Source organism: Tinamus guttatus, unplaced genomic scaffold (genome assembly GCF_059628265.1).
Source record: "Tinamus guttatus ecotype Peru unplaced genomic scaffold, ASM5962826v1 Tinamus_guttatus_pri_ptg000549l, whole genome shotgun sequence".
Classification (NCBI taxonomy): Eukaryota; Metazoa; Chordata; class Aves; order Tinamiformes; family Tinamidae; genus Tinamus; species Tinamus guttatus.
In genome coordinates this window covers 299,699-315,148 of record NW_028289083.1, presented here as the reverse complement: position 1 = coordinate 315,148, position 15,450 = coordinate 299,699, and the positions used below count along the sequence as shown (strand labels likewise).

General features: G+C 38.3%; 1 protein-coding gene across 1 annotated transcript in view; it reads right to left on the bottom strand.

Annotated features, from left to right (window-relative positions):
* Positions 1-7,761: 7,761 nt before the first annotated feature.
* Positions 7,762-15,450, bottom strand: part of WDR70 (WD repeat domain 70) — a 126,373-nt gene continuing 118,684 nt past the window's right edge. Inside the window, exon 18 of the mRNA XM_088534385.1 lies at positions 7,762-8,236. Coding sequence (XP_088390511.1) covers positions 8,152-8,236 — 85 coding nt within the window. The 3' untranslated portion in view covers positions 7,762-8,151. The remainder of the gene's footprint in view (positions 8,237-15,450) is intronic.

Here is a 15,450-nt window from a genome sequence, read left to right as displayed (position 1 = left end):
CTGGCCCAGGTCTCGCTCAAGCTGCTCAGTCGCGACCAGTCCTTTTGGCAAAACTCCACGCATTTTTTGGCTGCCATGTCTGCGGGAATGCAGAAATGTAAATTGCCATCCACCAACTCAGGCCTATCTGAGAGTCCTCCTACCACAGAGGAAAGAAGTAATCTGCATTTTGAATTATTGTTTTCCAGATGTATTATCTTGCATGGGTCAGGGCGACTCCTTTTGTTATTTCCGTCTTCTCTCTTTCCAACGGTGCCTGCAGTATTTGCCTGCATCATCTGTTAATTTCATTAACATCTTAGTTAATGATCTCGAAGGGGGTAGTTTAAGCTGATGTTATATAAAACCGGACATAAACTTCCAATTCTTGCAGCATCCCACCAATCGCCTCCCACTCATCTCAGTACCCTACTATTTATCATGATCCATCTCCTACCGTCTGCTGCAAGTCTTCACATCATGCTCATAAGTCATCTCATTTTCAGGTGAAATTCCTGAATATCTGTGCCTTAGTTTCTTACCTGCTGGGTACTGCTTTGGGACTAGGTAACACAGAACTGCTGTCAGTCTGGGACTGCTTCTGGTTTTCCTTTAATTTCTATATTTTATTAAGGATGAATTAAATTTGTCTGAAACATTACAGGACATTTTTTTTTAGAACAGCATGGCTTTACTCCAATTCTGTGATGCTGGTGATCTATGGGGACACATTTACATGCACCGTTATTACAGATTTACTGGATAATACACAAAAATTAATACAGTTAAATGTATTACAGTAACAAAATGGAAACTTTATATTCTTCCTCAAATTTTATAATAAATGTATGCTTTTTACTAAATAATCCAGACACTTATTTAAAATAAATATATCAAGGTACGCGGGAATTTTCTATGAATAATTAGATCTTACTGGCAGATCTTACTGAAAAATGCCATAAGGACTTTGAGAAGTTGTTTACAGAGTTGCTTGCAAAGGCTAATTTGAAGATGCTGACCTTTGTATTTGGAAGCCTCCTAATGTTAGTCTTTTCTGCTTAGGTAATTTAAGATGAAGAGCTGTTTTCCAACTATATACCAGTTTCATCACAAGAGTGACCCCCTTGCTGATGCTACAAGAGATGTCTTTTATTAGAATCACATGCTAACTCCTAAGTTTCATGCTTACTGCCAAACAGTCCTTTGCCTGTGTAACTTCTGTTAACTTGGATTTCGCTACACTAGAGAGATACCAACATGTAACAAGGGAAATGAATAAGGCAGAAAAAGGGTAAAACCAACTATTGCAGAATGGCTGCAATACATCTTGTGCAGCTTGTGGGCCAAAGAAACAAAGAATTTGCTAGGCTAATCAAAATCCAAATTGAACAAAGCAATAATCTAATTTGCATCTAATTATTAGAGTAAAACTAAAAGAACACTATTACAGAAATTGTCTCAATAACAAGTTAAAATTGTTATACACACAATCCCCAGTATCTGCCTTCCTCTCTCATCTTGTGCTCACCTCTCTGCTGTCTATCTGGGTTCTAAGCTGATGGCTTCAGGCTGGAGGGTGATGAGAAACATAGGTATTAAGCAAGTTGGTATTCCTATTTCTTGTTGGAAGAAGGATGCTGATGTTGATAGTGGGGTGTTCTTTTTCTTCACACAAGAATCTGCACGGGACTTTTTCATTAATTTGGAAAATACACTAATTCCTTGCTCTTTTTTCTCTGGTCTGTAGTTCCATGTTAAGGACAGATCTACTACATACAACATGACTTATATATGTTAGATGCTTGACTTTTGTCCTTTTTACTATCCCACAAAACAGCTTTACACATCTCTCAAAGCCATATTCCTTGATTGACCACTGGCAAGTTGCTTACAGCCCCAGAGTTGTATATAATCCTGTGTTCATACCTTCAAATCTTCCGCTGTCATCACATGTCCATACTCCTCTACTTCATTTTAATTCTAGGGTCATAAATCATTCATGATCACATGTAATTACTATTTATTAATTACAAAGCTATCGCTGCAGGCTCCACAGTTGGGTGCATGTGCTGTGGAAACCATCAAGAGACAATGAGGGAAAATTTCCACCAAAAGAATGACAGTGCCCCTAAGGGTGTGAGGAATGGAGACCAGCATTGTTTAGTAGTATCCAAAGAAAAAGAAAGAAATGCTTGCAGTGACTGAAATTATGGGACCTGCAAGCTAAGGGTCACCTACACACCTCTATTCTTAAATCAATTTATTTCATCCTAGATGGACTGTAAAGTCACCTGCAGTGCAGCCCTAGCAATTTTGACAGGCGTTATTAAGAGACTGCAAAAATAAAGTCCAAACATGATGGCATACAGTAAAGACTCCCTGATGCAGGTGCAAGAGCAGGTGGTGAAGAGGAAAGCCACAGAACAAGCAACATGGCTGTTTCCACTGGTCTGCCTTCCTCCTTCCACATGCAAGACAAGTACAGACCTCACAGCTGTCTTACAGCTTTGGACAGGTATGAATAAACTAACCCAATGTACACCTACCAGCTGGCCCTACCCATGTGCTACTGCTCCCTTACACAAGATGCTATTGTGTATAGCATGCTATAGCACATGCTATTTTTTATTATAGAGGGAGAATTAAAGGAAGTGAGAACCCAGGATCAAAATCTCCCAAATGGGGACAGGCTGAAAATACATCTAGAATCGTAGACTAGAAAAGCTGAACAAATTGGTCTTGAGGTCTCCCACACCACATACTGCACGTGTCAGAAGGATTCCTGCTGCATATGAAGAGACAGAGCCATTAAAGAAATCCTGAAACCAAAAGATATGAAAGGAATTCAGTGATTTCTAGGCGCAAGTCAGCTATTTTTCCAAAATTTTTTGAGCACACTAACTAGAAGTCCAGAGACCCTTAAGAAAATTAATGACATAAAACATTTCCTTTCCTTATGTACATAGATAATCTCATGGATCTGCCAACTAACCAACATTTTCATTAGTGGGTTACCTGAATGAACAGAGAACACATTTTTTTTTTTCACATGCTGACAACTAGAAGCTGTAAAAAGCTGCAGGTACTTTGGGGTCAAGAGAAAATTCAAAATGATCTTAAAATGGAGACAGGGTCTAAGAAAATGGAATAAAATCCAGTGAGGACAAAGGACGAAATGCACTATTTAGGAGTAATGCATAAACACTAGGCAGTGAATTGGTTGGGCAGCAGCTCTGCCAAGAGCTTCTGGAGTTTGTGGGGGATTAGGAAGTGAACACGCCTCAGTAATGCCTCGTTGTCGAGGAAAAAAAAGTGTCTGCAATGGGACATGCAAACATTTTTCATGTTTGCTAAAAAAGTAGCTTCCCCTGCAACACTGAACACCCTTTTGTATTGTATTCCTCACCATAAGCAAGCAGAACAAAGCTGAAAAGAGAAAAAAAAAAGTTAATACATCAGAAAACAAAAACCATAAGGGAAAAGTGAAAAAAAATGGAGGAGGTATAGGGAGAAGATAATAAACATCAAATATAGTAAAAAGCTGCTGCATAGGAGAAGCTCATAAACTAACTTTCTTGGCAGCTGGGAACAGGATAGGAACTAGTGGGCTTAAATTGTTGCAAGAGCTATTTTTCTTAGAGAATATGAATTCTACTGGTAAGAAGAATGAAGCATTGGAATAGATTGTTTAGGAAGACTGTGAAATCTCGACTCTGGGAAGTTTTAAAGAGCTTATTCAAAAATATATGTCAGAACTAGTTCAGGTAGAGGTGTAATTTGGGGCAAGAATAGGCTATAAAAGCACTCATGGTCCCATCTATTTCAGTTTATCTACTGACTGCATTTAACTGCTGCCTCTATTATTTCATGATGCAACACAGGAGCCCATAGGAACATGTCTTTGAAAGAATAAAAAATTAAATCATATGTTCTCCTTTGTGATTGCTTGTGAGAAACACAAGGTGAAAGCTAAGGCAGCAAAGATCTTATTTCCTATGCTTCCTGCATCAGGCCTCTTTTGAGCCATCTCAGAGTACAGGATAAACATGCTGTCATCTCATCAGGCATTAGAAAGTATCATGAAGAAGGCAAGGCACTCAAGCAACACATAGGTTACCAAGATTCCAACACTGATCTGAGAATAAAACTGCTGCCCGAGTGTCAAACAGGACAGGCTGTCATCATGCCATAATACCTTTGCTTCTAGGAGAGGAAGCTTTGGCAACCAAAGCAAACTTCAACCAGGATAATGTGCTACGGACAGAAATACCTTTCATTTCAAAGCTATCAAGACTGCAGGAAGCAATTAGATATTGGATTCCCAGAGGACGGATGAAGAGCACATCTTTTAGAAAATTGTGTTTAAATGGGATTAACCAAAAATCCTGGAAGATTTTAAACCTCATGTAATGAGATGTGTCCATGCTTCAAATCCAGGCAAGCATATAAATATACCTACTGGCCAACTATCCAACTCTTTATTTATATGTATGCATGAAACAGTGCAACACAGGAGAAGAGCTGAGGGATCAGGAAAAGGGGACACAGCCTCATGAAATCAGTTGCATTAAGAAGACAGAACTTGTCTGCTGTGTTTTAATGACAGTAACTATGGGGCTTTTGATATATACTCATTGCTGAGAGGTAGGCTGGCAGACATACAAGCATTTAACAGGTCAGGAAATGGAAGACGGGTTTTGCAATATGCCGTATGCCATACAGCACTACTGTGACTAATAGGCCACAATAAAGTACAACAGCATTCAGATGATTCAGTATTAAATGCGGGTGTGAGCTACAGATGTCTCAAGCTGGATACCCACAAAGGCACCAGAGGTCACAAAGACAGTCGAGTAGGCAAACACCCAACCAAGAGAATGGTCCTTCTACTCAGCAATGCCAGCTCATTGCAAAACACTCCTCAGGGTTCAGCAGAGATCAAACTGATAAAAACTCATGGTTTCCCTTCCCGTAATATTACTCTACAGTCCAGCAGCAAAAAAGCAGGCAAGTCAAAGAAAACCAAACCAGGCATGTAATTACAGCTAAGCAGCCAAAGACGAAAGCCCTTCGGGCACAAATGTACAGTCCTCACCAGCAGCCACAAAACAAAGGTCAAAGTACCATCTCCAATAAATTATAGGTCATAGGAAGTACCTCTGCAGAGATGAACAACAGTAAAATACTTACAAACACCCAGAGGAAAAGTGGCAGGACTCAAGAACAATAGTAGCATTCAGCTAGCCTGTTGTAGAAACCTTAAAATATATGAGCAATACAAATAATTGTGGAGTGAAAATAAGACGTTTAGGCCAAGTGAAATGACATAAACATGGAAAGGAAACATAGGTTGCCCACTGGCTAGTAGGCTGTAACCGTCTAGCAGGAAAAGCCGTCTTGGTCCTATACAGAGGCACGTAGCACTGAACAGCGGCCATAGCAAGCCACTGAACTTTAGCATAAAGGTCAGAAGAGCAAAAATTGCTGTACAGAAATATCTATAAATTGCACAAAACAGAGAAAAACAAAATGCAGCCCTGGAGAAGGTGCTGGGGTAACCACGTTGCATGCCAAAATACTAGAGATGACTGGCACCTCTGTAAATGGGTTTTTCAATGAAACCAGCAGACAAACAAACAAATCCCAGCTTGTTCCTGAAATACAAAAACAAAAGAAATCTAGACTCTGGCCAAATATATAGCATATGGAAAACTAACATCACAACTTGGCAATGGCTAAAAGTAGGAAGAGAGGCCCTAGGTGAAAATTTAGAAAAAAATTACATTTATATACATTTAATACTAATATTGTTTCTAATATTCTGCTTGCACACAGAGTTGGACCTTTCATACCAAGTACTTATTCATGTTAATAGTTTTCCCTGGAAAATTCAAAGTGGTGAGTCATAATCTCCTATCCCAAGCATGTCCAAGCAGTCTCCTCATATCTCCTTTCTGACTGGATTAACTCTTACTATTGAGCTGCCAGATATTAAAAACTGCTTTTAAATATGTGTTAGAGTTTGCCTTGCTGGTCAACATGCTGCCTGAAAATCCAGTGTCTAGGAGCACAGCAAACAGCAAGAGCTAGGTACAAATGTAATTTAAGTTAGTTTTATAATTTTAGTATTTTTTTGCAGAGACTATTTTAAATTTTAGGTTGACAAAATGATTGGGAAATTATATACGGTTAATAATAACTTGAACTCTTCAAACAGAGAAAGAAATTCTAACTCACTTCACTAGCAATAAAATAAAACAAGATCTAGCTGCTCAGGATAAATAACACATAAGGAAGTGTTTTACCTATTTAGCTTTTACTCTTCTTTTGCTCAGAGAACAGTCGCTGCATTTTTCCTCATCTGCCTTTCCATTCAGCTCTGCTCTCCACTAAGGCATGCTGTCTCTAACAACAGAAATCACAAATTGCTTAGATTCTACCTATAACTAAAGGACCTATTAAATCTTTTCCAAACTTACCACTCTTTTATGAAAAATTTGTTTGAAAATGCTTTATTTTGCAGTGTATTATTTGGATGAAGAAAAATAAAAAAAGAGCTCAATGTTAGATGACCATTGTTTCACTAACTAGCTAAAAAGGGGTATTCCACAGAGCTCTTTAGCAGCTTCTGTTAACAGTTGTTTCTCTTCACTTCATACTTTCTTTTCTCCTTCTTTTCCTGTCTACCTAAGTCCTATGAAGTACTAAGTACTTCATATTACGTATGACAGCAGCAATTGCAAACTAAGCATTTCCTTGCTGTTCTAAGTAAACACGCAATAAAACATTTTCTAAAAGGCAAAACGATAAATTGAAGATTATTTATTGAGCTTCTACTCTGATCAGAAGACAATGTTGGGTTAAAGCAGTGGAAATGTTTTGTTGTTGAAATGCTGGACAAATCTCACGCCACCTTTTGAGAAGAGCCTTTTTTCTCCCTAATGTACAGAAATGATAACTGAAAAAAAATAAGCATGGATGAGGAATTCACAGAATTTAATCAGAATGCAGAGAACACTTGAGAAAAAAAAATAGCTCTATTGACTGTATCAGGACACATGCTTGAGGTTAGGAAGGTGATTAAATGCTTTTCTAAATATAGTTTCAGCAGATGCCTTCAGAATCTATTCATAATTAATAAAGCTTGATTGTTTATGATGTTTTTTGTTCTGTTCTCTTAGTGGAAATGCAGAGTGCTTGCCTTACCATATATGATTATAATCACAATACTTACCACATTGTATACTATTGTAATCACAACATAAATGCCTAACTAATCTAGATTCCTTTGTTTCCACAAAGAATATTAATTTTAAATCTCTCTGTCCTTCAGTTTGTGACATTTGCAATGTTGTGTTAAACACTAAAAACCTTTCAGTATTTAGAGAACGACTATCAGTCTTCAGAGAGAGCAAGCCAAAGAATATACAAGGAATACACAATTCAGGCATACAACAAAGTTAATATATACAAAGACTTAGTAATAAATACGCAATTATGCTCTTTGTGAACACTAATCAGTACAAGGTAATAATGTTAGGAAGCCTGAATAAAATTCTGTATCAATTAGGAAATAAACATACGTTGGTTGGATTAAAGCAAAATATATAACTCTCCGTTCCTATTTGATATGGTTGAAAAGTAGAATTTTAATAAAATGTATACAGCTAACTGAACTTCACAGATAACTGAACGTGATTATTCCGTAATAATAAATCTAAAGACTAGGGTAAACCATGTCTATTTGGAGGTAATTTGTTATAAGAAAAAAATGAGTAGCAGTTTGGGAATTTGTATAATTTTATTCTTGTACTTAAAATCCTTTAATATTCTCATGACACAGCATTGATAAAGTTGGCAGTAATAAAAAAGAACATTTAGCAATATTCTGAATTCACCAGAATTCTATTAAAAACTATAACCACAGATATTTTTCATTTAAATCATGAAGTTAAGTAACTGACACACAAAGGAGTTTTCCTTTGTACAATATAATTCATTCCTTATTAGAAAATTCAGATGTACAATTACAGACTGCTGTCATATAACAATCCTTTTTAAACTGTAGGCATCAAAATAATTTAAGCTTTCAATGACTTTGACCTGCCACTCAAAATAAAGAAATACATGCTGCATTTTGATACTCTTGAATTGTTCTTTAAGCAAAATTCTTCAAATTTTACGTTTTTTCCACTCTGGCTTATCTGTTTCATCATCTTCTTGTTCCACTTCCGCAAAAACTGTTTTCGGTTGTGTTCTAGAAAATAGTAAAAAGATTAAAATAATGGTCAGACCATAGTTCTTTATCACAAGCTATATAAGACAGAGAGTAGACACAAATGATATATTTTCTGTACTTACACTGTATCTTATATTTGTCTATTTTATTTTCAACAATAAACTATCAAGCAACATTCTAAGAATTCAAGAAACTTTCACTTCTGAGAAAAAAACGTAGGAAGATAGGCATAACAAATAAGCATGCATCTCTTGTAAGTATTCTCTCCTCATCAGTTTGAGACCCTTCATTCCATGAATAAAATTAAGATAGAACAGAACAAATAGATTTAATATAATGCTAGAAAATGGAGCTGTAGGTCTTCTCTTTTTATGACCAAAAGAAAAATGTGTATATATATATATGTGCGTGTATATATATACACGTATATCTTTTACATTTTCACATTCCCTAGAAGACAGCAGCCAGTAAATGAAAACAGAGCAGTATGGTTTCTGGCTTAGCCTATGCATGAAGAAAACAGCTTCTCCAGAGACTTATCCAGCACTACTGTAACATAATAAAACTAATGATCTTCATATGAGAACAGAGTGTATCCTACAGTCAAGCTTGATGGTATCTATTTCCCCACTGTTTACTTGTATTTTAAATAGCACTTAAACTTTATAAAAATAATTATCGATTACTTTCTAAACGAACATGGTAGAAGCAGCATTTCAACAAACTGTTTAGACATTCAGTTCTCCTGTTTTATGCTTTAATCGCTGCCTGGTCCTTTTTTTCCAATCTAATTCTCAGAATAATCATTACATAGATGAAACTAGATTTCTGAAGCTGGCTCTATTAGACTCCTCATTGCAACAAAGACATGTCAGAGTATAAAAAGCAGCCAAGACAGTCATCGCCTCGTTAGGATATTAACTAATGTTTTTACAGCAGTCAGAGGATGTGAAGCACTAGCTATTAGTATAACAGCAGTTATTTGGCAGACTCTAGAAAATGCATAAACCTTCACAGAATTGGTCTGCCTTACTTAACACAGTAGGCATAATTCAGTGTTGTCACTGACTTCAGAGAATAAAAGCAAGAACTCGACCGCTAAAGTAAAAGGAGCAGGATTCTCCAGTTGTAAAATATGCGGTACAAAATACATTTAAAGTCAACAAAACTAGTCAAAGACAACTTTCCATGTATAGAGGAACTTTCTGTTGGCTTGCCTTCTCCTTCCTCCTCCAAACTTGACTTGGAGGTGAGGAGTACACCAAGATGTTCCACAGCTGGTTAGAAAGGAGCTCCTCCTGTGGGACTCTACTGGCACATGGTCCTTGAACCCCCAAGTGCAGGATCCTGGCTGTGTGTCTCAGTACCTGTCAGTACATCTAAGTATACTGTGGACACAGCTGATGACCTAAGCTAATGGGACTACAGACAAAGCAGAATTAAGAGAAAAGATAATATTCTCCAAATTAAAGAAAAAAAGTAATCTGAAGTTAGTTACATAAACTCTACTTATTCAGTCACTGAAGGAAGATAAAAATAATCAGTACTTGAGCCAACACAGCCACCAGGGATGAAGGATCTATTGGCTGAAATACTGGATATTGTTGGCTGCTGAAGGAGTGGAATGTATGGAATCTTCTCTTTTCAAAACCTGTTGAGGGAAGTTTATTTATGCAGTTTTAACAGTCTACCTTCATTGTATCACACCACATACACAAAAAAAAGCTATCTAAATGCCATGTGGAATCACACCAGGCCAGTACTGAGATGTCTGTTACTACAGCACAACTGACTGAGTGTAAAACTATCCTTTGTGACCACAAAACCAGCAAGAGTCATAATTTCAGTCAGAAACTTCCATCCAAAAAGAATGACTTTACTTCTGATATGAGTAATGGAACCTGCATATTTACCAAAACAGGAATGTCACAGCAATGTATGGAAAGTTATGGACTGCAGCTAATAAAAGTTATGCAGAGTTCAGTAGAGTGAAAAATATACATACTGTAGCAAAATCTAGCAGTCACCAGCTCAAGAGAAAGAATATAGAAGAAATCAAGTCTGCTTGCTATCTCATTTTTAAAATTAGCATGAAATGGCTATGGCCTCAGCTCAGCTTAGAAATAAACTGTTCCACTTCCACAAGGTAGATAGCGGTAATCAGAACACCTTCGGTTAGTCCTATGCCTGACTGCTCAAAAAACATGCACACAAATCACGTTTTTCACTTTTACATTATCAGTAGTGATGCTTTAATTTAAATAAAAATTATTCAGCTTAGTAACTGCAAAGAAAATTGCTAGTGCAATAGAAGTTCACTGTATGATTAATATTTATAGAAATATTATCAAAACAGTTTTACTGCTTCAAAATATTTTCATTTATGAGGGCTAAACACCTTATATGGAAGCTACATTTTTATTGCAGTTTTTTCTCCCTATCAAGTTTTTTATGTACTCTATTAATCCTTGACTTCAGGAGAGTAGATTTCCACCTGGGAATCTCTTTGTCAGGACAAGTGGGAATCTGCCATACATGGCAAAGGGGGCTAGAGCAGCTAGCTGATCTTCAAGGACAACCTACTCAAAACACATTCCATCTTGATGTGCAGAAGATCATGCTAGCACAGCACAAGACCAGCACAGATGAACAGGGAAATCCTGACTGAAATCCCAAACCCTAACTCCCCCCACAATAAGTACACAGAGGAAGTGGGGACAGGCTACTTGAGATAAATAGATGTACTGCCTGAACACATGGGAATGGAGATAGGAAAGACAAAGCTCAGCTGGAGTTGAAACTAGAAAGGGATGCAAAGAGCAACAGTAAAGCTGTCTACAACTACACAGACAGCAAAAGGAATGCTAAGGAAAATGTGTTCAGTGGGGCAGGGAACCTATTAACACAGGATATGGAAAACGCCAAGGGACTCGGTATTTTCTTTGGCTCAGTTTTCCTTGAGAAGGTTTGTCGTCAGGCCTCCCAGGATCCCAAGCCTCCTAGTAGAGTCTGCAGCAGGGAATGAAGCATTACCAACAGTAGAGGTAGATGGTGCACAGAGAGCACACAGCCAGCTGGACATGGATATACAGATCCATGGGATCAGATGGGATGCATCTAAAGGTACTGAGGGGCTTGGTCAATGTCATTTCAAGGGCAGTCTATCATCTTTGAGAGGTCATGGTGATCCAGTCTTGATGAACGGAAATGGAAAACATCACACTCAGCTTCAGGAAGGGCAAGAAGGGGGGAACTAGAGGTCGGTCAATCTAACCTCAACCCCTGGAACAAGTCTTCACGGAAGCCATTTCTTGGCACATGAAAGACAAGGAGGTGGGAACAGCCAGCATCCCTCTCTTCAGCACTTGTGAGACAACACTGAAATATTACGGCCACTTCTGGGCTTCCCAGTAGAAGAAAGGTATTGGCATATTGGAGCAAGTTCACAGGGGAGCCATCAGTTGGTTAGAATACAGAAGACCTGCAATCAAGATGACTAGGGGGCTGGAGAATATGATGTATTGGGAGAGGCTAACTGTGTTTCTTTACCTTGAGGGTAAAAGTAAGTCCTTAAAGAGAGATCTTACTACTTCCTACAATTACCTAATAAGAAGGTACACAGAAGATGGAGTCAGACTCTTCTCAGTGGTGCACAGTTGTAAGACAACAGACAATTTGGAAGATGGGAAGTTCCATTTAGATAATATAAGTATTTTTTCTTTACTGTGAGGATGATCAAACACTGCAACAGGTTGTCCAGACAGCTTGCTGAATATCCTTAAGGATATTCAAACTCGACTGTACAAGTACCTGAACAAGCTGATCTAACTGGACCTAAGTAACTTCATCTGACTGGAAGTGCCTTGAGCAGGAGTTTGGATTTCCAGTAGTCCCTTCCCACCTTAATTACTCTATGATTCTATAATTCTGAATGATATTTGCTAAAATCAGTATCTCATGCACTGAAAAGTACATTCTTATTGTACATAGGAGTTACAATAAAGGGCTATAAAGCATGAAAATTGTTTTGTTCTCACTTCATAGAATCAGAGAATGCTTAAGGTTGGAAGGAACCTCTAGAGATCATCTAGTCCAACCTCCCTGCACACGCAGAATCACCTAGAGCACGTGGCACAGGACTGCGTCCAAGCGGGTTTGGAAGATCTCCAGAGAAGGAGACTCCACAACCTCTCTGGGCAGCCTGTTCCAGTGCTCTGTCACCCTCACTGTTAAGAAATTTTTCCTTAAGTTCCTGTGGAACTTTTGGTGTGTCAGTTTGTGGCCATTTCCTCTAGTTCAGTCAGTGGCCACCAGTGAAAAGAGGCCAGCACCATCCTCTACACTCCCTCCCTTGAGGTATTTATAAATAATACTTTGAGGTATTTATACACACTGATCAGGTCTCCTCTCAGCCTTCTCTTCTCCAGGCTGAACAGGCCCAGCTCCCTCAGTCTCTCCTCATAGGGCAGATGTTCCAGGCCCCTGATCATCCTTGTAGCCCTGCGCTGGACTCTCTCCAGCAGCTCTTGTACTGTGGAGCCCAGAACTGGACACAATACTCCAGATGTGGCCTCACCAGGGCTGAGTAGAGGGGCAGGATCACCTCCCTCGACCTGCTGGAGACGCTCTTCTTAATGCACCCCAGGATCCCATTGGCCTTCTTGGCCACGAGGGCACACTGCTGCCTCATGGTCAGCTTGTCATCCACCATGACACCCAGGTCCTTCTCTGCAGAGCTGCTCTCCAGAAGGTCAGTCCCCAGCCTGTACTGGTGTCTGGGGTTATTCCGCCCCAGGTGCAGGACCTTGCACTTGGCTTTGTTGAATTTCATGAGGTTTCTCACCACCCAGTTTTTCACTTGATTTGTTTCTCTCCAGTTCAGGGGTTTTCCAGCTACTCAGATATTCAGACCCCTAAAAAAAATGCAGTAGCCAGGTAGATTGCTCTAGATTCAGCTTAGTTTCTCTATTTCTGGCTTGTTTTTCTTAGTTACCTTTCGTGGATCCAGTAAAAGTAGCCTATTGACATCTGAGATTCATAGACTAGCAGTTAAAAAATACTTCTATAACTAAACCATCTGGAGAGGGCAATTTTGTATCACAGCATGTGACTCATGTCACAGTAACTTCTGAAATTTGTGTTTATTTTGCAGAAACAAAGGAAAAAAAAGCTTTCAAGAACGCTTAGAAACCAGAATAGTGTCAAAAAGGCTATTGCCAGACTGGAAACTTCAGATTTTAAGCATCAAGTCCTTATCTATTCATTAGCCTATCAACCAACCCTGTCTCTTTTTTGAATCTAAGAGACATTCCTCTCAAAATTAACAGATTTCAAAATGAACGAACAAACAAAATTAGGCTTAAACATATCAGCACGTGTCAACAAAATCACAGTTCTAAATCATTCTGCTCAGGTCAGCTTCTTAAATTAAAGGTGCTTGAGCCACAATATAAGTAACACTTCGCACATGAGTTCTGGTACTGAGCAAAAGAGCAGTGAACATGCAGGCTGTTGTGTCAAGTCTCTTCCTTTTCCCAGCAACAAGCAGTGACTACAAAGATGGCAAAATGGGGGCAATGACAATGAAATGTTAGAGATGTTTAAAAACCTCTGTCTGTATCCTGATGAGGAGGAAAATTTCACCCTCACCTTCCCTACAGCACAAGCTAGAGTTATATCTGCGCCTGATTAGGCCCTCAGCTTCAACGCTTAGTAATTCCTGCTGATCCTTCAGAGAGACATCTGAAGTCATTATAGTATCTCTGTACAGCTGTGTTAAAACAAACAGCTCACAAAGAATGTAATTTTCAAACATTTACAACTGATGCCTCAAGTTCCTTTCCTGTAGTTCTTTACTTGAAATCTTCAATCTGTCCTTCCTTTCCTTTTCTCTCACTCCACTGGAACTACCCTTGCCAAGGTCTCTAACAAGCCTTTTCCTGAAAAATCTCAAGGTCTTCTCTTTATGCTCATCCATTACAACTTCTCTGTTGCACTGATCACTGTTTTTTGGACACTTTGGTCACGTTGTGTTCTGCAATATGTCATCTCTAGCTTCAGCATGCACTTATCATTTCTCAGCATCCTTTTCAACAGCATCTGTTTTTTTCCACCCATCCATTTACTCCTTAGATGCTTTCCACTCCTTTTCTGGCTCAAAACATAGGAGAAACAGAAAGGTCATCCTAATGATAACAAGTTTAAAGAAAAGAGAGAGAGAGAGTGATAAATAACAAAATAACGAAAATGACTATCTGGTTCCAAAAATTAAAATCCAACAAAAATCCACCTTTAAATCCAACAAAAAGGAAATATTTTTATGTACAACCGATAAACAAACTGTACTAGTCATACTACAGGTTGTTAGTGTAAGAATTATACAGCAGGAAAATTATGAAAGCATGAAATCAGTTGCCTGATTTAGAATGAAATACCTGCAGCTTTTTCTTAGCTTTATGGAGAGCTAAGAAGAATTTTTGGGGGGGAAGAAAGTCTTTTGCATTATTATCTGTTGTAAACACCTTACTCTGAAGACTCTGATCTCACTCACTTCTGCATGCAGTGTAACAGTTTTACAACTGCATACTACTGTTTTGTATTAATTTTTAGATTGAAAAGAAAAAGTGAAACTCCCTAGCAAGCCTTGTTCCTAATGCTTATCCATAGAATTTGAAATATTTCTGCTCAAACTGATCCATTTAAGCAGCTGCATAAAATCATCTTTCTCCTCTTCAAGTATTTTAGTCAGAGGTATTCACATTTAAGGTGCTAGTTAACATTTCCCCATTCTTTCAGAAACAATCTCACTGTTCTACTAAGACATGTAAAATGCCAAAACTATCAGTCTACATAGTCTTTTGTACAGATTTGCCTCTGACTATTGGAGATAGAGGCTAAATTACATTCATTTTCTTTTACTGCTTTAGACAATCAGTCCAAATATTTTCACAGAAGTCTGTAGGTCAAATTCTTTTACATAATTATTACTCATACAATAGGACTCATTCACAAAAGAATAAAACTTTTGGCTTTGGGCAAACTGGTATGACTAAGGAAAAAAATTCAGTATTACTTGCAGCTATGCATGTGAAAGTAAACCACAAATTATTGGACCCTGGATCACTGTTTATTATAAATTTCAAGGTGCAATCTCTAGACAGGCATAAGTTGAGACACTGACATATCTGCTAATTCAATTAAAACAGGAGACTGTATGAAGTGGATACTGTGGA